This window comes from Calypte anna, chromosome 1 (genome assembly GCF_003957555.1).
Source record: "Calypte anna isolate BGI_N300 chromosome 1, bCalAnn1_v1.p, whole genome shotgun sequence".
In the NCBI taxonomy this organism is placed as follows: Eukaryota; Metazoa; Chordata; class Aves; order Apodiformes; family Trochilidae; genus Calypte; species Calypte anna.
The window spans coordinates 58,793,202-58,816,703 of record NC_044244.1 but is presented as its reverse complement, the minus strand read 5'-3'; the positions used below and the strand labels follow the sequence as shown (position 1 = coordinate 58,816,703).

At 42.1% G+C, this 23,502-nt stretch overlaps 1 protein-coding gene across 1 annotated transcript in view; it reads right to left on the bottom strand.

Annotated features, from left to right (window-relative positions):
- TMEM178B (transmembrane protein 178B) overlaps window positions 1–23,502 on the bottom strand; it is a 218,000-nt gene that overhangs the window by 143,789 nt on the left and 50,709 nt on the right. Inside the window, exon 2 of the mRNA XM_030462484.1 lies at window positions 16,059–16,172. Coding sequence (XP_030318344.1) covers window positions 16,059–16,172 — 114 coding nt within the window. The remainder of the gene's footprint in view (window positions 1–16,058; window positions 16,173–23,502) is intronic.

Here is a 23,502-nt window from a genome sequence, read left to right as displayed (position 1 = left end):
GGAAGAAAGGATAAAAGTAATCATGGAAAAATAATGCAATAAATGTGCTATCAGGATGTGATTGTTGGTCTTTTTTTTATACAGGATGAAAGCCAGAACACTTGAGAATAATTTCCATGTATGGTTTTAGAAATCTAAAAATAACACCTCATTTAATACAAAAAACCCAGCAACTGACCCTAGAATAGATCGTGATGAATATATTCAATATGAAATTTTTTCTATTCTCTCTTTCCTTAAGTGCTTGTTGGCACCTTTTCCCCAGCCCACCCCTTGTCATTTCCCTAAAGAGGGAGGAGAGGTAATCATTTCTGAGCTGCCTCAGAGCAGCTTTGGCAGAGCAGGACAGCCACAACAGCTCAGGCTTTGCAGGAGGGCAGCTCTGCCAACTCAGGGCTTGTTATTGTTTGCCTGAGGTACAAGGATTTTGCCTCACTTGATGCTACAATGATAAATTTTTACCTCCTGTGGTTTCCACATGGTGTTGCTCCATAAGCTTTTAGCCCTCCCTTTTCACAGCTCTTCTGTTCTCCTCCACTCAGCAGCAGCACATCTCCCTGGCACAGGCTTGCTGGCTGGTAAAACCCCCAGAAGAACCCACACAGGGGCACCAGCAGAGAAGAGGGGAATAGAGGGGAATACAGGGGAATAGAGGGGTGCAGCCAGCTCTTGACCCTCATCCTGATCCCTCTCAGGGGCTGGGGACAGGCCCATGGCCCCTCTACATCACTCCAACTGTGCCACAGCAGCTCCTCAGGCAGCTTGCACGCCTTCAGCTTACAGAAAGCCAAAATCACTGACTCTGTTAAACACTGTTTCTCCCACTCCACGACTGAATAAGAGCTGACTGGTCCCCTCCAGAGGGCTCTTGCTCTCCAATGAAATCTACTGGTGCAACAAGTCCTCAGGGCCATGCCTGTCAGGCCCAGTTACAACACACATCAGGGCACAAAGTGATTCCTAGATAGCTGTCCGATGAGAAGCAAACAAATGCATCACATGGACACTCTTTGTCCCAAAACTAGCAACTGGATAAAATCAAGGACCTAAAGACTGAGGCTATGAGTTGAACTCCTACCCTACAAATGGGTGCTAGTCCACAGGACTCTACTCTCCTCCTGGAGAGCACAACACTTGCTCTGATGTGACTGACAGCCCCAGGAGCAAAGCTGCACAGCTGGCAGCTGTGACAGTGCTGTGTTTTGTGAAGAACAGGGCAATACTGCAAGGGGAAAGCTCAAGACAGCAGCAAAGTTGTCTGAAGACAAGAGAATGCACCACACCAGCAAGGGATCAGCTCTTGCTAAAACACCAGTTTGTACGTGGTGATTAAGCACACTGGTGGGGCTGTAACTGGGAAAAGTGCCCAGTACTTGCTTGCAGTATGCCTGCTTTTAGCTTTTTTTTTTAGTGCTGCCAAATCTCTTGCTTTCCCAAGCAATACATCATTTCAGCCTTCCCACACACCACACCACCCCCCCGCCCCAACCCCAAATAAAGGGAAAATTCATTGCAGGAGGCAATGTTCTCTTCCTGCTGTCTGCTCATTCACACCAGAGGCCACCAGAATGGTCACATCCAACCGTGTCTCATTTACTTTTATTGATGATGCCAGCATTGTAGCAAGAGAAACAAAACAACACATCAAAATCAGGACAGCTGAGAAATTAGCTTTCCACTCCTTCAGAAAAGGGACGGGGGAGTCAAGAGTCAACTATTTATATTTTCCAGTAGCAATATTCAAGTGCTAGTAGTAATATTCAACTGCTTATTCTCCTGTGCTACTTGTACATCCATCCTATCCATCCCAGATGCACAGGTGGGTATAAGATGGATATATACAGCAGAGCATAGAATTATGTTTTTATAGCTTGATGCTCCAAGTAGTCAGTGATCCTAACAGGAAAACTATTTTCTTTACAATGTTGTGTATTGACACAACTTTTAAAACTACTTCACCAAGACCTGTTTTGATACTTGAATGCAACAAGCAACCCCTTTCAGAACACAACACCTGGTCAGAAAACAGAGCCCAGTGAATCTCACACACTGTCTCGTCATGCTGCCTTAGGGCTAGAGCTGTAGGGTTTGCTGAGGTTCAGTGCAGTGGCACGGCTGTGGCCCATGTGACTGATGGAATGGTCTAATGACACCTAAATGAAATAAGCATCCCACTCCTAGACTTTTACATAAGTCTGTGCACCAGGTCTTTTGTATTAATGGATAGATGCACATATTTTGAAGAGTTGGTACCAATGAGCACCAAAGGTGTTGACTGACACCAGAGTATAGTCCCATCCTCATGTCACTTGCAGCTCTGCCATGGATGCTGTGGTCTAGGATATGCATATGCCCAAAGCTTTATGGCACTGCAGACAGTGTCATGGGCCACTCACTGCTAAACAATAAATTCACAAACCTAGCCCTAGTCAAATAGCCTGGCCATGATCCTCAATACTCATGCCTTAAGGAATATGATTTTCCTGCTTACATAATGTTCCTACCTGTTGTGTGATCCTCATGCCCATGCTAACATCATCCCCCTGATGGGGACAGTATAAATAACATACAGGCAACAGCTTTCCTATGTGTCCCTTGGTGCTTTGGTTTTGGGAGCTGCCCGCCAGCTATCAGCATCAAACCTACTTTTAATTGCTGTTTTTGTTTTGTCATTCAGTCGAAATGAAGAGATTGATCTTTATTGATCTGTGAAAAGGCTTGCTTTGTTTGCTCAACCTTTCTGTTGCTTACCAGGATTGTGCCAAGGGTTTGACACACACAGACAGAAGTAAATTTTTAAAAGTAATGAGTGAGTAATGGCAAACTCATGCCAGTCTCATTCACTATCAGACTTTGCTACAAAAGTAAAGTGACAGAGACAGCTTCTGGTTATTGTCTCAGCAAGATGTCAGGAATTTGTTTGATTTTCACGTGAATCTAATGCACCCACACTGATGCATAACAAAGAGAGGAGAGAGGTTCTCTCTGTATGCAAAAGAGCATCTAGGCATTGCATTTTTATTTCCCCCAGCAGCTTTTCCATTATTCTCTGTTGTTTTTTTAGTTTCTCCCCAGGTGTTTACACACATCACCTTAGCTTAATTATTCATATTCTTAAAGGCACTACTAAAAGCTCATCCAGTTACATCCCCAGAAGAGGAAAAAAAAAAAAAAAAAAAAAAGAAAAAACCAACAGTGTCCCAGTCATTACAAACAGTTCCACTCTTCCCTCACCACCTGCAAGGCTGCAAGAGTCCCGCTCCTGTACCTGGGAGTGTTTTCTTTGCTCATGCCTACAATACATGAGTAAAAGACCTGGAAAGCAGAAATGTTCCTCCAGCTGCCAACCGTGCCACTAAACAGCTGCCCACCAGATCTTTCCCTTTCTATCAACACCAAAAGGAAGGCTGCTGTCAAAGCAAGAGGCTCTCCTGGTGCAAGTGGCACCAAATTCATTCCCCCTAACCCTACCAAGATGAAATTGCTGTGTGAGTCAGAGCCCTCTACAGAAAACTTGGGGTCTCATCAGCATCCCGCCTATCTCCCCTTTGACTGAAATTCCTTCTGGGAACCTCATAGTCCAGTCTGCAAGTCTTGTAGGCCATGGCTGCTTGAGACTTAGCCCGCCCTGGTCCCTCACTCAGGTGGAACCCTGGCAGCTAATGCACCACAGAGATTTTCAAAGTGCTCCTGCCTGTGTGACCACTGGTCCCTCAAAAACTTTCACCTAGAAGAGCTGTTAGTTCAGCTCTTCAGAGAATGATTGATTTCCCCCTGGAAAACTCTGGGAAGACTACTCTAAATGCTAGTCCTATTGCTATATAAAGTTTCTGCATTCTACACCCTGTTCCTTGTTACAAAAGGCTTTTGCATGAATTATCTGGCAGAGACTGGATGTGGCACTCAGCGCCATGGTCTGGTAACTGCAGCGGTAGTGGATCAAGGGTTGGACTTGATGATCTCTGAGGTCCCTTCCAACCCAGCCAACTCTATGATTCTATGATCTGATTCTTAAAAAAATTCTTATCTCTTTCCACATGAAAAATCTGATCCTTCCTGTAAATGGTCACCACAGACTTTTCCACTTCATTAGCTGAAACCAGTACAGAGGGCTAGTCCTCCAGCGAAGGCTTAAGTCTTAGAGTCAAAGCTTATTTCCCAAATCATAATTCTGTTATCATGCAAAGACCTAAACAGCAACAAAATACATCAGAAATAGTCAACGCATAGGTCATGATATACTAAGTTCTGTGAGAGATGAACATACTCCTGAAATGAGCTGAACACCAGTTCAACCCAGGTTTACAACGGAATAAATGAGAGGCAGCTTTAATACACCCTGGCAGTCGGTGGTTCATAGCTTGTAATCATACAGTATTATTCCTCTCAGCTAATCAGTTCCTCACTCGTGCCATTTTGGGATGAGGTGCAGAGTTGGCTCTGGCCATTCTGCAGGCCAGGGAGGATTTGCCATAGAGCACAGGTGCAACCCAGGTTGTAACAGGAAAGCCATTTTGAGATTATTTACTTGCAGTTTTCTATTCAGAGTGGATTTCTTCTTTATCTGCAAAACAACTGATGATTGTTATTTTGCATTTGATTACTTTTCAAATGAAATTATAGCTAGATTAGCTGCAAGTAAAACTGTGTACCAGTATGTTGTTCTTGCTGTGCATATCAGTTGTCATGACAATCATTGAGGACACTGGTTTAGAGCCCAGTTCATATGTGGCAGAAAATCCACAGCACTAACATATATGCTAACAGAGATAGAATCTAATGGAGATTCCATATTATTTTTTTCAACTATTATTCATGCTAGTGGCTAATTTTCTGATTTCTCCAAGGACCTCATTTCCAGCAGGAATCCCCACTTTGTATTCCTTAATTCATTACCAGTCTTCAAAGGTTATTTTGTCATTATTTCTAAGACAAAATCACCATTAATGTAAGGGATTCTGGGTTTGTCCAGTAAGGTTTTGCTTGAAAATTTTTATGTATTTTTTAATATAAAAACCATAATCCTGTTTTTGCAATGGTCTTTTCTGGAAGATATAGTGCATAATCTCTGGCACTACAGGAGGCAGCATTGTCTAGCACTTATGGCAGCGGGAGTCCAAAGACCTGAGTTCTGTTTCTGGCTCTTACACTCACTCTCTGCATGACATTTAGCAGGTCAATTAACTTCTCTGTAGCTCTTTGTCTGCATGTGAAATGGGTGTGCTTGGGTTGTACTCCTCCTTTGGCACCCTGCTTAAGTCAGAAAGATACTGAGTGAAAACCACTGCCCAAGTGTTTCGAGATGTTAGGATGGAAGGTGCACCACACACTGTCAGCAGCAGTATTAACAGAAAAATGTAACTGTGGAATCTTCTAATCTTCACAGAAATACTAAGTAGTCTAAAATACCAAGGAGCACTCTTTTCTTAAATCTATTAAGTATTTTTCACCCAGATGCTGATTGCACACTATTTTTGTCCTAGAATATTTATTCTTTTTTCAGTAGAATTATTATTCCCGTAGAAATATAACCAGAACCAAACTCTTATCGCCCAGCTTTTTGCTCTCTTCTGATTTGGATCTTTCTGTATATGGATTCATGGCACAAATGACTCTCTCTCAGGAATGGAAAAAGAGCTTGAGCCTTGCCTTGGCAGCTTAACACTTTTCTTCCCATGGCAACACTATTAGGCATGAGATTGAATTATAAGGAATGGCATTACATCATGCTGAAATATGTGTATATAACATGCTACAAAATGGTTTCTACAAGGAAGACTGATTTAGCATGTGCCTATGATGATGAGTGAGGAGCAGCTAATACCAAGCTAATGCATTGCTAAGGATTATATCAGATAAAACCAGTAATTCAGCCACTTCCCTATCCCCTCCCATAAAATTTTAATAAAGTCAGTCTTATGGGAGGAAAGAAAAGACAGGGACCCTACTGAATTATTTACAGTCTTAGTTGTGTATGGCACAGAAGCCCCTCTTAGGTCAGTAAGTGATATTCTTCCATTGATTTCCTTCTCTCAGACTATCTACATGAGAAGCAAATTTGGAGGGACAAAACCCCAAAATGCAAAAGGCCAGCCAGAAAAGATAAAGCTGATAGAGGAAGAGATGAGGAAGAGTTGTACATATGAAAGAGATACTGATCAATTGCACACACCAGTAGCTGATAGACTCAAATTAGCTGTCATAATTCCAGATATGCAGAGGGACACACAGGCTCAAGCTCCATTAAATATAACCTACATCTAGAGCAGCCAGATGAGATTTGCAAGACTGAACTCTGAAGTCCCACAGGAGATACCTTGCAGTTGATTTGTATTCCTGATTTCCTATTCCCTCACCAACTGTGCAATCAGTTTCTGGAGGTGGGTAGGGAATAATTGAACAGCTAAACTGTGATTCACCCAGCCAATTAAGAAGTCTTAGGATGGGCCCTAAGAGAAATCCTTCAGCTTCACCCAGCCTCTTGGCCCAGAAGTACATTCAGTTCTGACAACATGGTCAAAACTATCAAGGCTCAGTTAACAATATAAGAATCTGAGGATGTAAAGCTGAATTACGTTTTTCACACATTAATATTCACACATTTGAGACCTTTTCAATGTAGCAATCAGAATGATGTCCTAGTTGTACATAAGAGTAAGGTTTCTTCTGTAGTTCAATGTACAAAGAGCACCATTGCAAAACAGTAATTAAAATGGCAACCACTGCCTAGTAGCTATTAACATATAAGAATCACCTGCATGTTTCAGCCTGCAGCTTCTGTCAGGGTCAGAGCCAGGTTGTTTATTCAAAGTTCTTGGATCTCTCTCATGCTGGCTGCTGTGATGTTCCCTTTTGGATGGTGCATGGCTTTGTGAACACACCACAACAATCTCATTTCCAAAATGTTCCACTTAAGTATTTCTTCTTGCACTGAAGCAAGGAAGTACTTACTTCTCATTACTAACCCTGTGTGTGGCATGTGGCATGTAATCACCTTGAAATATTTAACTGGCTGGGCTTTCATCTCACAAACAGTGTGGGATAGGGCATCAGGCTGGGGTATAAATAAACTGGGATATAAATCATCATAAATCAGGCATTAAATTGGTATATAAATCAAAAATTATAGAAGTCAGAGATGGAAGAGAGCCATTAGATCATCCTGTTTGTTCTTCCCTGTGTTGTCACCCTAAGAATGCACAAGGCATCATTCTTGATTAGCCAAGAGACGTAGAAAAACGCCCATCTCTCTTCCCCTGTGTCTCTCCAGAGGGAGAGAAGGGAAACAGAGATCCCTGTATGCATAATAATAAAGCTATATTTTGACTGGCTGAATGACTGGAAATGATTAGCTATGGTATGTTTTACCTGTCAACATTCCACACTGCAACAGGCAAAATATCTAATACTCCTTTGCAAAAAATCACCAGGAAGGCTGAAGTGGGTTTGCTCTCAATTTTCCTGCACTCAAAAGAGCTCCATAAATACTCTGAGACTCTTTTCAGTGATAAAGATTAAAACATGTCTTCTCTTTTTCAATCTAACTGTAGAAGGCAATGTAAAACACAGTCCAAGCCGAGGTGAATCCAAGTGCCTGCACTTTTAGCAAAAAACCAAAAGCAAACAAAAAAAAAAGATCAAAAAATTATAAAGGCTGCTGAGTCAAGCATGTCAAAGTCAGGGAATACCCTTTGAAAGGGATGGTGTGAAAGGTGAGAACACATTCAGCCCTCTAGCTAAGAGTGGTTGGAAGCTGAGATCAGTGAGCTGATATACAGCCCCTCCTCACTTTTATTCACCTTTTTTCACACTTACTCCACAAAAGCCCATGGTGATTGTAAGTCAATTAGCCTATGAAATCTCTTTAGAGATGGTCCCTAGCCATGTTTTCCTCATTTACTCTGACCTAGTGTGAGCTGGGTGACCAGTTGAAATCTGATTTACAGGATGTAGAGCACATCCTGTAAATCAGATTTCAAGTGGTCACCCTACTCAGTTGCTCAGAAAATCAATGGGATCTGTGATCTGAACATATGAAAGGCTATTTAATGCTAAGTACTGTAAAACTCAAGACGTCATCACCTCCAGCTGAACACTCGAAAAAAAAAAAAACCAAAACCCAGAGCAGTTAATTTTTTTTTCCAGGACTGAAATGGAAATTATAGTCCACTGCAAAAGGTTTTTAGATATTAATATATTTATCTTTACCTGCCATGCTTCAGTACAATAATTAGAAATGTGACAAAGCTCATGAAGTGCTTTGGATCAGGAGTTGTGTACTCTGCAATAAAAAAGCCAGCAACCATACATTAAGCAATGAAAAAGAAACCAAACATTGAAGATATCATTGAATGGAAACAGAATATCCCAAATGTATGGAACAAGGCAGGAGTCTTGTGTAATACACAGCATGTGATTACAGTAATTAAAGGCTTGATAATGAGCATACTCAGAGGAGGCAAATTAAGGCCAAGTATGCAACCTGAACTGTGCTATCTCCTGAACATACCTGCTTGTGTTTGCAACCTTAAAAATCCTTTTCTGATTTTAAGTTCTCCACTTTAAAACAAAAAACTGTAGAAACAGGAACTCTAGTGGGGTTGTTCTTAATGGTTCAGAAGAGTGACAAGTGGTTTGTCAGCAGAATAAGACTCTTATGATTCACCTCTGAGCCTCCCGTTTTATGAGCTAGTAGAAGAACCTCCTGGCTGAGGGAGAAGGATGAGCACTTTCCTCTGCTAAGTGTTGCACAGGTGGTGTACAGGAAGGTTCCTGATTTGTGCACTTTGAAGAGGGCTTTGGAGCAGATTCTTCCCTGTTCATTCCCCACCCTCCTCTAATACACACAGACAGCAAAGAACTTGGCCATTTTTGCACCTGCCAAAGTCCACCATTTCAGCCTTATCCCAGCCTGTGTTCAGCGATCCCTTTGTCTCACCTCTCTTAAGTAAACACCTCAAAGTTTCACCCCTTTTCTTGTCCTCATTTTCTCCCTCCCCAAACCTTGGCCTTGTTTTCTACTCAGATATCTCTGTCTGCTCAGGGCTGGGACATCTACTGACTTCATCTTTTACTCATGCCCCACTCTTCTATCACTAAAAAGCAAAGGTATTATGGAAAATAAAAGTAGTATGCAGTTGGGAAACCTATTCACTAGTATAGCTACTACATTAATGTAGTGTAGGCCTTAGTTAAGACCTAGCAGATCCTATGATGAAGCTTTGCAGAAGGCATTAAAATCCCTTACAGTTTTCAAAATAGGTCTTAGATTTTTATGCCAAAAAAACCCCAAAACATTTATACACCTTAGCTTGAAATAGCAAGAGAAGAAGAAAACCCTACAGCAGAGAAAGAGGGAAATGAGTTCTGTCAGTACCACCTGGTCATTAGCTAAGGGAATGATTAATATGATGGAGATCCAACAACACTGCACCTCCAGGCATGTGAGCACCTGCTCTGTGAGTAACCTCCAGGATGCCCTATCTCCTTTAATAACCAATGCAGTAAGGAATTAGATCATACTGTCAACCAAATGGCACTGACCAGCAGGATGGTGTTGTACTTCAGGGTGTACTTCCATCTGGGGGTCAAGGTAGCTAATTAAAATGAAACAGCATTGCCTTGTAGAAGAAGAGAGGAATGGAAGGAGACCTGAGGGAATATGGGAGAGAGGATGGAAGAAAGGAGCAAGAAAAGTGGGATGCTGCCTGTTTGTTTCAAATAATTGCTTTCAGTAGTACCCAGGGAAAAAAAAGAAGAAAAGGGAAAAAAAAAAAAAAGGGCAAAATTCTCCTGGGTCAGCACTTAATACAGATACAACAATGAAATATTTATTGTTGCACATAAAGCAGTCAGGGTCCTGAGCCTACTGGTGTTACTAAATATCAACTGAGCATCTGTACAAGTCTTAAAGTCTTGTTCCATGGAGCAAGAAGGCGAGAAGGGAAAGCTTGGAGAAATTAAAAGTAAAGACATTACCATCTTTTCTAGAGCACTAATTCTTGCCACTGCCATCACCAGCACAACTGACCTCCACAAAAGGAGACTTTGTCAAGCATCTCCAAGTAGTTATACTCGTTTTTAAGAGATATTTAAGTGCTTTGTAGGCCCCAAATGAGAAAAACCTTAATCTACTGCAAAGTTTGGGCCATTAAGGTTGAAAAACATCCATTCAGCTCTCCGTGTAGATATTCTATAAATTAAAAATATTGCCACTCTCTGCATCCTGTAGAAATCCTTCATTTCCTCCAATGAGGCTGCTCTCAGAGTGTGCCAGGCTATTACTTTTGACTTTACAATTAATTTTTTATGCAAATGACTTTCAGCCTACCACAAACACAGGATTATTGCAGTTTTCCAAAGCAAAGATGAACCTTATCATACCAGTTAACACAAGGCATTATGGTTCCTCTTCTCCTGACAATGCAGCTCCCCATGCCAATGCTCTGGATTCAGATCCCATGTTTCATGGTGCTGCAGTAGAAGTGGAGGGGTAGGAGACAGGCAGGAGATGCCACAGTGCCCAGAGATGCAGCATTTCTCCCCAAAATAGGAAAGTCTAAACATTTCAGAGGAAGCATCAGCTACCTGTGTGTGAACTGGTCCTCTCTAGAGCAGGCTGGTGACATGATTTCTAAGCTGTGCAAGAAAAGATCAGTTTCCATAGCAATTCCAGCCACTTCCTGACCAGATGCAGCACTCTCCATGTTCCTGGACACAAAAAACAACTTCTGTGGAAGATAGGCCTGGGTGGCAAGCAGGGGGAGGGAGGGGAGGGAGGGGAGGGAGGGGAGGGAGGGGGAGGGAGGGGAGGGAGGGGAGGGAGGGGAGGGAGGGGAGGGGAGGGGAGGGAGGGAGGGGGGGAGGGAGGGGAGGGAGGGGAGGGAGGGGAGGGAAGGGAGGGAAGGGAGGGAAGGGAGGGGAAGGGGGGAGGAGGGAAGGGAGGGAAGGGAGGGAAGGGAGGGAAGGGAGGGAAGGGAGGGAAGGGAGGGAAGGAGGGAAGGGAGGGAAGGGAGGGGAAGGGAGGGAAGGGAGGGAAGGGAGGGAAGGGAGGGAAGGGAGGGAAGGGAGGGAAGGGAGGGAAGGGAGGAAGGGAGAAGGACAATAGACTGAAAGATTCAGCTACCTATCTCACATAAGAGGCTTTATGAGTCAGCAAAGTAAAAGCTTTAGGAGGGAAAGAATAATTTTTCATCTCCCTTTTGATCTGAAGACTTTCATGCAATGCAGCTCAAGCCACTGAGAGCTCTGCCATTCAAAGGCCCTATGTATGCAGCCTGCAGCATTTGTCCCAATCCAGCTACCAAGTCAGAAGGAAAAGCAAGATGCAGTGGTTTGTCTTGACTTGATCTTTGAGAAGAAAAAACCATCAAGAAGACCCATCAGCAGCTGGGTTATCTGAAGAGTTTTTCAGGCACACTTTCTTCACCTGCCTTGGAAAGAAGGTAGCCCTGGAAAGGCCTCTCTTTACCCTTCCTTTGCCAAGACCACAGTGGGGAAGACTGCAGAGGGACCCACAGGCACCACCCCTGTGAGGCTCCAGGCAGGTCTGAGCCCACAGCAAGCCAGCCCACAGGCCTGGAGTACCCACACAGTTGTTCTTTTTGAAATCATTCAAGGAACGGATGCACAAAGAGGTCCCACAGCAAATACAAGTATGTTGAGAGGTTAAAATGAGCAAGGAACCATAAGGCCTAAACAAAAGGAGCTAGAGGCAAAAATAAAACATTATCATGGTAGACAGGCTCTAAGTATGAAGATAATCCCTCTCCTTTTATCTCTATCTTCCTGCCTTTTCTGCACTATTTGGCTTCCTTAAAATAAGTTTCTAATCCAAAGTCTCCCAGCAAGACAATGAAATGCAGATAGCTGACTTAAGCATATGTAGGAATTTCTCTCTGAATTTCTCTTCTGTGCTGTGGTTACCCTTCACTAAACTGTTGTTTCTTAAAGACTGCAGCAGAAGATTAATTTGAATCTTTGGCTGTCTATAGCCTATTTGCCAAAAACAAGTGGGTCAGCCTTGCTACTGCCCCTCTGATGGTATAAAACAGCATCAGCCCACCAGGTGACTGCTTTGCTCTGAGGAGTCAGCCAGTGGGCTAAACACTCCCTGGGCTCCGAGTGTCTTACCCCTGCCAGTGCCTTTAAGGAACAGTCCTGTTCATTCCTGGAATATGCCAGACTGAGTACAGCACATCCACTCTTTGTCTTGGTGGTACTGCCATTTTCAAAGCAAGCACAGATTTTCATCTTCTTTGCCATAAAATACCAGATAATCTTCTCTTGAAGTTTTGGGGGCAAGAGGAAAAAAATTAGTATCAATATAGCATCATTTTGCAGTCAGTTTCCTCAAAGCACAGGCATCCGTTTAACGTGGTTATTCTGTCACCTGAAAATGCTTCTCACACCTCCCAATGCCTGGACAATATTCCACAGCTCAAACACCTGCAGTGATCACTTTATCATCTCTTGTGAACACAAATCTGCAGCATACTGAAAACGAAGCTACAAGAATGGCATAAGACACGTGGAAGTGAATATGCAAAGAAATACAGAACTCTTCAGCTTTTCTTGGATTTTTATTCTAATAATATAATTATTATTATATATATAATTTCCATCAGGGATGCTACTGGAGTTTTTCAGAAGTCAGAACTATGGAAAGTTACTCTGCACAAGGCTGGGGCCAAAATTGGCCAGCAAATACCTTATAGTGCAGCAATCATGTCGTTACACTGGCATTTTCCATAGAACAGTTACTTGTGCTCAGGATACAACTTTATTTCCTTTATCCCTTCCTTTCTCACTCATATGGACAATTGTTTTGTCTAATTAGATAAAAATGTATCTCCTGACAGGCAAGAGATGGTGATAGTACATCATCCTTCCTTCCATCCCTATTCAACCAGAGACAGTTGAGAGGAAGTACTTTCAGGGAAGTGAAGTCCTATCTCCCTGCCTTATGCTCTCACAGGCTATTTGAAGCAAAAGCTCCACCTTGAAAAAGTCAAACAGTATAGAAAATTATTTAAAATATATACGTATATATATATAAAGGCAGATCAAACCACCAGGTCCAGCTCATGCCCTGGGTTCTTCTAGTAGAGCTGGCAGCCCAGCTAGAGGCTCCCTGCTTTCTGTGCTGACTGGTGCCATGGGATCCCCAGACTCAGATTAATTGCCCATCACCCACTCCTATATTTCATGGAAACTGCTGGAGAATCAGTCCTGCCCACCAGTCTTCTGGGCACAGCTGGAACCCTCTCTTCTCTGATCTCCTAACCAGTAAAGAGGAAAAGCTCCAGATTTCCATCCCAGGCCTAATTGTTTGCTGCCCATGCCCCAGGGAAGGATAATAACCATTACTGAAACACAACTATTACAAAGGACAGCAGTGGCTTCAGCCTGGAAGAGGTGTTTTTCTTTAGTAGGGTGATCAATCACTTGTTTCTTCTTCCCAGTTCCTTTAAAATTCTTCAGGATGCACTTTTGCCTCAGTTTGTCCTCAGGAGATACTTTTCTTTCCATCTCATGCTACAGATCTGAGAATTACCCATGGAAAGAGCAGCAAGAACCATGGGCCTGAGCCCTTCTCTTTTTGTTAATTTCCACAGTAGCCAGCAAAGGGAAATTCTGAAGAAGAAATTGTTCAGAGGAAAAGAATGGGTAGTTTCATTTGGAAACACTGTTCTAGCTCAGGATGAGCAGTTGTGAACTGAAGTAGCTGTGTCCTGGGTGAAGCTAATCCAGAGGTAGAGAACCAGGTTGGCTTTTAAGGCAAGGACTAAAATTACAGACACTTTATGAAGGGACTTAGAGTCTTACCCCAGTTTATGCCTACTCTGCTGCAAAGGAAGAACATCCTCCTCAACCAAAATAGAATTTTTAAAGTTTGGTATTGCCCTTGTCTTTTAAAATCTTTTAAAACAGATGTTTTAGAGGAAAAATAGCAAATTCACTGTTCCTACACAGGGAACAGTCACAGAGGTTCAGAACATTCTTAAATAGAGTGGCCTCCAGGTCCTCCAGTGGTGAACCCCTCATATCAAACACCCACAGTTGTACCTAACTGAGAAGAATGCACTTCAGCAAAAGAATTTCCCTCCTCCCCTGTCTTCAGATATGGTTCTTCAAATTTCAGTTCTATCTAAATCTACCTACACTTATCTGACTCATGAACCAGCAAGAAAATCTGGGTCAGAAATATGCATGCACACCCAGACACTTGGTGTAGCCTCCCCAGGGAAGGAACACAAAGTCTCACCCTGAAAGTGTCTCAGACCAAATCAGATATGTAAATATGTGAGTACAGTGTGTCTAGACTCCCACTTTGGAGACTACCAAATACCCTGCTGAAGGCTCCCATCAGTTGCCGACACACCACACTCAGGAACCTGCTGATCCCAAAAACACACACCAAGTGTCTTACATGGCCAGGAACATTAGTAGTGATTTAAGTTGGGAGATTTTTAAAAAAGAATAACAGTGCTACAGCATAACCCTTTACTTGAACCATTGCTAAGATGAAGATTAACTTCTTTAAGACAATAATTCCTACTTTAAATAGTGAGATTCCCAGTGTTTGCTTACAGAGAAGTCACTGCTCATCACAGCAGTAGCAAAGGCTCACACACACAAGCAGAAGTATAAACCAAAGACCCTTCCTACTGTCCTATGAATCCTAACAGAAGATGTCTTGTGGGTGGGGGAGGGTTTCTTTTTGCTCACAGGTGAGCAATATTAAAATAAAATTAACACCAGCAGCAATGACAGGTGGCAGCAGAAAACCTGAAGGGAACCAAACCACCTGAGCTTCTGATTTCAGGAACAAATTAGCACACACAGCACTCTATTTTGCCAGACTAGCCCCTTACAACCTTCTGAGAGGCATAAGTTCAATATTATTTTTCTTCATCATGTCACAATAAAAATATGTATTTATACACACAGAGAAAAATTTCAAAACAGAAAATAGTTTAGCAGGACCCTCTAGAACTTTCTTAATGCTTTACCAGCTTTGACCAGGCAGGTCTAAAAGCATCAGTGCATCTCAAACCAGATCTAATCTTATCAATGAAGGAAGCAGACTGTATCATCACACCTTCTCCTCCCCAGTGCTTAAAGGGACCCTTCCAAAAAACCAGCTACATAGGACAGGAGTGAAACAGGGCCTGAAAGCTCTGTGAAGTACTACACATTTCTCAGATGGACAGAATCTGAACAGTAGCTGCCCACTACCACCTTTCATGATTTTCAGTGAGAATCAGCGTTACTCAATCCCTGCCTCTTCGAGGATCTGTTAACTCCTTCCATAGAGGAGCTGAGGATATTCATCAGTCCTTATGAATATGTGGTAACAAGAGCAAGAGACAGTGGTACCCTTCCTTGTGAAATCCTGCCTCTTCCATTTTATTAGTGAAAAACCCTTTCCATCAACAAGATGAGGAGAAAATCTCTAAGGCCAACCAATACACCTTAAGGTAATTCCATCCCTGTCAGATTCGTTGCTCCAGCAAATGCTACAAGCTGGTGACCACTGGCTACAATTACCACTAAGGGCTAAGCCTGTTCCCCCTGCCTCAAAGGCTGCAACATTTCTCTTTCTAGATCTTCATAGGAGATTGATGCCACGCTCACCCAAGAGCTGCAGGCAGCAAGACATATTCTACAATAAGAGCCAGCAATGATTTCTCTGGAAGCAGGAGACTCAGCAGCAGCATAAACTCTATGAGAATACAGTCACATACAGAGCGTTCTACTGAATTAAAAAAACAGGGTATTGATTTTGTCATTCATTTTTTTTATTTAACTCAATATTAATCTCTGCATGTGAATGTGTCTTCCCCACTACCACATTTTCATGCCTCAGCAGATTTTCTAGTCAGCAGCAGAAACAGAGATGTAAGTTCTAAGAACAAATGGATCAGTCTGCTCCAAAGACAAATGAAGAGGGCTCTGAGCAGGTTGTCAGTCAAAGCCTTTGGTCACATTTATCAGTGAGCACCTCCCTTAGTCTGCACGTGAGGAGAACAGAGAAGAAATCCAGCAACACTTACGCAATGCATGCCACTCATCCTGGCGGATTGTCTTGGTGATGTTGTAGGTGAGGTTCTTGGGAATGGTCGCTGAGGAGTAGTGGTACTTGATGTATGTGCACCTCTCAATTGCTCCTGGGAAGGGCAAAATTAAGAAAAGAAAGTGCTGTTAAATGAATGCAAGATGTCCTCCCAGCTGTAAACCCAATGGGCTTGACAACAAAAAGCAAAGGCGAGGAGCAAAGCAATCCCAGCGATGCCATTCCAGCAATGCCATCAGCTCACTGTGACAATCAGTGCTACCTTTAGTCCATGGCAGGCCCAAGTGACCTCTAGGGAAAGCTCACATCTCAACAGAAGATAGACAAAAGGCTAAACAGTAGCTGCCAGTGTTTGCTTTTGCCATCAGATACATATATATATATATATATGTGGCAAATCATTCCTTCTTTCTTTCCTTTTCTTTGAACCATGAGCTAGCAGCAGGCCTACCAGCATTTACTGTGGAGAAACTGTAAATCCACATCTTGGCTTATCCTGCAGTAATGTCAGTGACAATATTCCAGGAGATACACAAAGCAAACATCTTTGACCATTCCTTTAGTAACTAAAAGCAGCATAAGAAAAATAATATAAACAGATAGTAAACAATGTTTCTTACCCCCTTTTACCCCACAGTCAAGAAGCAAGACAAGAAGCTTGCATGACAGGCTATGGTATGTGGGTACCCAGGCACTTTCATAGCAGGCTAAGAAAAAGAATTTTTTGGCACCCATGAATAATGAGACTCAGGTGGAAACATGAATGGGCAATGTTCTTCCCCTGTACTCAGGATTTCTTCTATTTCTTGTGGAAAAAAAGCACCATGCACCATGCTTATCTTCTGCTCATATTATGATGTTCTCTTTTTACAACCACTTTCCTTCCTTTACAACAATCACACCTCCAGGCCCTGATCTCCTGGCATGTCTCTGCAGAGTTAGTGTCCTTAGAGGAATGTGTTTGGCATAGCCAGATGCTTTCAATGAATCGCAGCCTAAGCCAAATTTCACATCTGATCAGAAACCTGTGATAGTGCAACCATTATGGCTTTGCTGAAAAGCAGTAAGGTTTCCTACATCCATTTTGCCATCATCCTCCACAGACACTGATTTTCTTAGACCTTCTCACTACACAGTCGGATTCAAAGCTCATGAAAGTAATTTTTCTGTCAATATTACAGCATTTTGGATTAAGCCTTTAATAACGAAATCGGCATCCTTAACGTGGTTGACCACACTGTCTGCTACTAGCTACCACTGGTCAGGGAAGCAGCTGTGCTGGAAATGCTTTTATGTATTAAAAATACATGAAGACAACCATTCAATAGAAGAAATTAAATGAAGCAATGAATTATATAAATAATAAAGAGCTCTATACACCAAGAGGAAGGTAGAAGACACTTACTGTCAGCCTGAACTGAAAAGGCAGAGCCATTAGCCTTATATCGACAGCTCCAAGGGGTTAAATATGCTTTTATGCCACTAGAAATACAGGTTTCTACCTCAAGTTGTAAAAATATTGCTTGGCATGAACTTAGATCACGCACCACGGATCCACAGCATGAAGAGTAAAACCCACAAAACAAAGTTATTAGTTTCATCGCAGTCTAGAGGCATCTTCCAAAGTTAGTGCAATACAAACATTTAAGGTCCTCATTGTTTGCTCCTCTTAAGCCTTCTCCACATTCTGCCTTTGACAGCAATTAAATTAGACAAAGCCAAATATTATAGGGGGAAAAGGCAAAATATTTACATATGTATCCGCCTGCCCTGACAGCACGATGGGCTTCTGTGTGAGTCTGCACCATCTGGGCACCAAATGTACGCCCAGAATTAAAGTTTCAAACCAAGAATAGTATTTTGTAAAAGACAGCTACTATGCAGGGAGTTTTTTAAAAGCCTCAAATCACATCTTTGCTTTTTTGCAGGTTTTCCTATCCCCTTTTTTTCAGCTGCATTCATGAATCAGAAGCATTGGCAAGAAAATGTCAAATACTTATTTATCAAAAATTAATCTTTATGATATCAAATACCTGCCCAGAAAAAATATATTTATCTAGAACAGCAGGCAAGGACCTAGAGCCAAGATTCAAAATAAATCATCCAGATGGAAGGAAGTAAAAATACTGTTCCATTTGCTATAACTTCTTACAGTAATCAGCAGAAAGGAGCTTCTCTTACACCAAAGAAGCTAATATCTACTGAGGTCCATCCAACTTCTTGTTCTTACTGCAAATACTGATAGTAGCAATGCTGTGAGCTGTGTATCACCAAAGCCTTTAGCAGAGATTTAGAAAGTCTGAACTGAGGTCATCACTTCACCATATGAATAACTTTGGGCTTTTACATACATCTCCATTGCTGTAATGAGACTTAAGATGATGTTTAAAGACTTTCTAGAACTAAGAATACAACTGCAGTGGCAATGGTTCAATGGTAGCCCAAGTACAGAACTCAGAAAATGGCTTCCATTTGCCTGGACCTGCCAATAAAAATTAGGAAAATGAGATGATAGCAATGACAATTTCATACTTCATGATGTTTTCTTACTTGTCCCACAAAGAAGAGCACTCATTTCAAGACCCCCAAACATCCAGTTCCTAGAGGTTCCTGGGAGAGCAAAGGCAGTGACTGCAACAGGGATCAGAACTACTGCTCTCCTGGTAAGAACCCTAAGAAATCCTTACCTTCAGATTAATTATTAGTTATACTCACTCCAGTCTTTGGGTGGGAGGGGAAGCAAGAGTAAGAAAAAAAAAAAAAAATAACACTTTCCCTTTCATACCCTCCCACAGTAGGGTAACTGCAATTTAAGGAGCATCTCGAGCCTTCATCTCTAGCTTAGAAAGATCAAATGCAGTTGCAGCTGAGCTCTGCACTTTGCTCAAATAACTGGGAACAGTATTTATAGACCAAATCAGTGAGTGGGCTTTTTTCACCTATGCAGTTGCCATAGCAAGTGCTATAGCTGACCACATGAAACAGCCACGAAGCTGCTCCACTGATGTATGCAGTATAATCCATGTTCCTCCAATTAGAGGGAAACATTTACTGAAAGTCCTAAAACAAAGTGGCTGACATTTTCAACCAGAGTGCTAGGAAAGAGATTAGCAGGAAGATGCAACTAGAAAGATGAAGAGCAAAACTGCCATACCATCCTCAGATAACCACAGAAGGGATTCAGCAGCTGTAACTCTGTGGCTGGCAACTCTGTTCCAGCAAAGCTCAGATGCCAAGTAAATTTGAGATAAGGAAATGAGAGAGAATTTCCTCCAGAGCAACTAAGTATTCATGACATCAAACATGCCACTCATCTTACTGATCCACTTACCCACTCAGTTCGCCTCCCATACCCACTGGGCAATGCTCCACACTATCACCTTATTGTAGAGTATTTCCTCTTTTCTTCAGTAGAAGGAAAATCCTTGAACTGTGCTATAGCAGGAATATCAATCAAAGACCCAATGTGATTCTTTTCAATTCAATTTGCAAAACTATCCCAATATCCTGATGTGAGTTCAGCTGCTGGTTAAACTCAGCTCCCCCTCCATTACTAGGGCTGTGAACACTATCCCAGCAGAGGTCCCATATTGTATGGTAATGCAGGGGGTGGCTTGAACCATTCTCCCACCCTAGGCTGAACAGGGTTGAAACCAATTAAAAGGAAGGTCATACTTCTAATATCCATAAATTTTTTTAAGAACTTCTGGATAAACATCTTTCTTCACCACCGAGCTCCTCCCACCTGCCCCCAACCCCTCTTCAAATATAATAATATTTCAACTTTTTCAAACTGCTCCAAGAAACAGTCTTCACCCACAGCTGATTTAAGAAACAGAATGAAAATTCAAAATGCCACCCAGGGTAATAGCCACATCAGTCCTAAAATTTGGATCTCAGAAGCTCCCAGAGGCATTTGCCTTGTGAGATCAGCTTGATTTTTGCAAAGCTGGTTGTCAAGTTTCAGGAATTTATACTGTCACTGTAATCATATAGCTTAGTCTTTTGCATAATACAGACCAACTCATCTGACGGCTGGCAACAGAAAGTACTCCTCCAGAACATCTTTCATTAAATTACCAGCCTCTGAGAGCAGTTAGGTAAGTGTCAATAATGTCACTTCAGATCTAGCCCAAGATAGCACACAGAAAAGTTGCTTACACAGGTTATCTGAGGGTACTCCTCCCCTGCCAATGAGGGCTACAAGATTTCTCATCTTTTCCTCTCCAGCATTCAGGGGTTCAGATGGTGGAACCATCTGCAAGGTTCAGGTACAGATTAGCCCAACGTCTGTGACAAGTCACCTTTCTGGCTGGAGGGCTCACAGCCACACATAGGGATTTCTCTTTGCAGCAATCTTTGGGTAAGAGCAATCAGGAATCTCGGGCAGATGCAGGGAGCCAGCTCACTCTGGGTCATCCATGGGATGGCACAAAAAAACATCACTGACATGAGAGCCACTTTGCTTTCTACAACATACGGAGATCTGAAAGCAGGTGGCAACCATTCTCTTGTAATCTGTATGTTGATCTCTAAGAGGGATCTTTCTGTACAGTTAATATTTGTTTTATTACATTTCTTGACAAAGCTTTTGATGTGACAAGTTTCCTTGAAAAGACCGGCATGGATGTTCTAAGCCATTATTACCTCTGGGCAGCTTTTCCTTCCCCTGTGTTGTAGATACCCCTGGATGAAATGTTCATAGGAAGCCATTTATTCCACAAAATTCACCCTTTGTACTAACTCTAATTTTTACAAATCTGTTTGAGAATTACTACTCAAACATTTGCTAGTAACAGGAATCTTAGCCTCTGGCTTGCAAACTGTGCTCACTCTGTGTATTTCCTATTCATTATGAGAAACTGCTGTCTGGATGAGAGATTGCCTTAATCCCATGGCTTGGTTCCTGTTTCCTCAGTGGGTGAGCATATCCATACCAAGCTGACAGAAGAAATAGATCGGTCATTTAGCCTCTAATTGTTTCACATTATCTTCAGAAAAAGCAGAGGAAGTTTATAGGTTTTATTTCTTAGCGTAACATTTCAGTAAGGTTTCCAGAGATTATAATCATACTTAGGGCTAGGATTAGGTTACCAAAAATAATTGTGTGTAGCACATATATATATGTTATATATATATAACATATATGTTATATATGTCAGTCTTAAAAGTTTGGTCTGCCTTGGAAAAGTTCATTGGTAAGTTGTGTTAGCATTCTGCAAAGCTTCCAAACCAAGCCTGGCCATTCAGGCTGGTGCAGCTTAAGAATTATTGTCCTTGGCTCTATGTGCTGCTCTCAGTCTCTTAAAGCATTTACTATGAATCATCAGGACTCATCTGGAGGCACCTTAATACAAGCAAGGCTGTCACTGCAGTTTCAGCATACATTAACTGCCCAAATGAAACCCTGTAAGAAGGTAGATGGAGAAATCAGGCTTTACTTTAACCAGCTGCTATGAAAGGATTGCAATCAGAAACATTAGTTAATGAACTCCTGAACTACCTTCCTAATGAAAGCAGAAAGTATTGCAACACAATTAACAGGATTATTTCATTACCTCTGCACTGATACTAACCACAATAGCACTGATTACATATTTGTACCTATCATATTAGTGCTAAAAATGTAGGAACATTATTCCTCTGTGTTAATTGTAGAAACATCTATTTTAGAAGGGTGGGTCCTCTAAATGTCAACTGGCCCAATCCCCTGCTCAAAGCAGGAACAACTTCAAAGTCAAAATCAAAGATATTGCACATTGCTCAGGGCCTTGTCCACTCTAGTTCTAATCACCACCAAGAATGGAGGTGCACAACATCTCTGAGCATCTGTTCAAACATCTGACCACTTTCATTATGAGTGTATTCCACTAATACCTAATCAGAATTTCCCTCGGTGACACATTAATATCTTGAATACTAGAATACCTAAGGGTAAAGGTCTAAAAATCTTGCAAAAATATGCAAATAACATCACCTTAATCAACATTTCTGATGAATATTCATTAACTTGTATGCATAAATAGATGCCAATGTTCTAATTAATGGAGCTCAAGATAGATTTTCAGCTGCAGCAGGGGCCAAATTTTTAGAACATGAGATCATATTTCTTCTTGGATGGCTCTGGCATCATCCTGAACTGAAGTTCAGTTGGTCTGCCAGTAGTTCTTGTTGCTACTTGCCACAGATAAAAGTGGAACAACCTCTGGTACTGGTTGTTTCTTGCCACTGCCTCTGAGGAGATTGGGCTGATGCCTCCATTCAGTTGATGGGTTGATGTTATGTCTTTTGGGTTCAAGACTAAGTTGCTAGCTCCTAGCTGCTACCTCTAGAAGTTGGTAGAGTTGCACTACCAGCTTCTACTCACCATACAGATTCACATAAACATCAGAGAAGGGTGTGATACATACCTCTTCCCCATTCAGAGACAGACCTAAGGGTCCCATACTGGGAGAAACAATTAATGTGTTTTCAGTCACACCACGTATCAGGAGTGCACTTTTGAAAATGACCTCCTGATCTTCTCTAGTTCATGCTTTGGTTCATTACACAATGTGCTGTAATACCATGCCAATGAGATTCTTCACAAATAAAGCTAAATTGGAAGATGAGCTAGTGGGAATTCAACTAACAGCATGAGAGCAGAGCCAGTCTGAAGTAACATTGCCTCTCTGAAAACACATATGAGGTGAGCATTAGGAACTAGAGAAGATCAGGAGGTCATTTTCAAAAGTCTACTCCTGATACACGGTGTGACTGTAAACACATTGTTTCTCCCAATATGGGACCCTTGAGTCTGTCTCTGAATGGGGAAGAGGTATGTATCACACTCTTCTCTGATGTTTATGTGAATCTGTAAGGTGAGTAGAAGCTGGTAGTGCAACTCTACCAACTTCTAGAGGTAGCAGCTACAAGTCATAGAATCATAGAATGATTCGGGTTGGAAGACAGACCAACACATGGTCTGTCAAGTCCATGTCTCTCCAATATAGAAAAAAAAATTTTGTTCAGGACTGTGTCAAATGCTTTGCACAAGTTCAGGTAGATGGCATTAGTTGCTCCTCCCTTGTCCACTGCCACTGCAATCCTGTCATAGAAGGCCACCAGATTTGTCAAGCAGGATTTGCACCTAGTGAAGATAGGTTGTATGTCACCAATGACCTCCTTGATTTCTGTGTGCCTTAGCACAGTTTCCAAGAGGATTTGCTCCACAATCCTGAAGGCACAGAAGTGAAGCTGCCTAGCTTGTAGCTCCCCAGGTCTTTCTTTTTCCCTTTTAAAAAAATAGGGGTTCTGTCTCCCTTTTTCCATTTAGTGGGAGTTTCACTGGACTGCCATGACTTCTCAAATATGATGGATGGTGGCTTAGCAGCTTCATCTGACACCTCTCTTGTACCACACTATTTGCAAATGTAGATCTAACC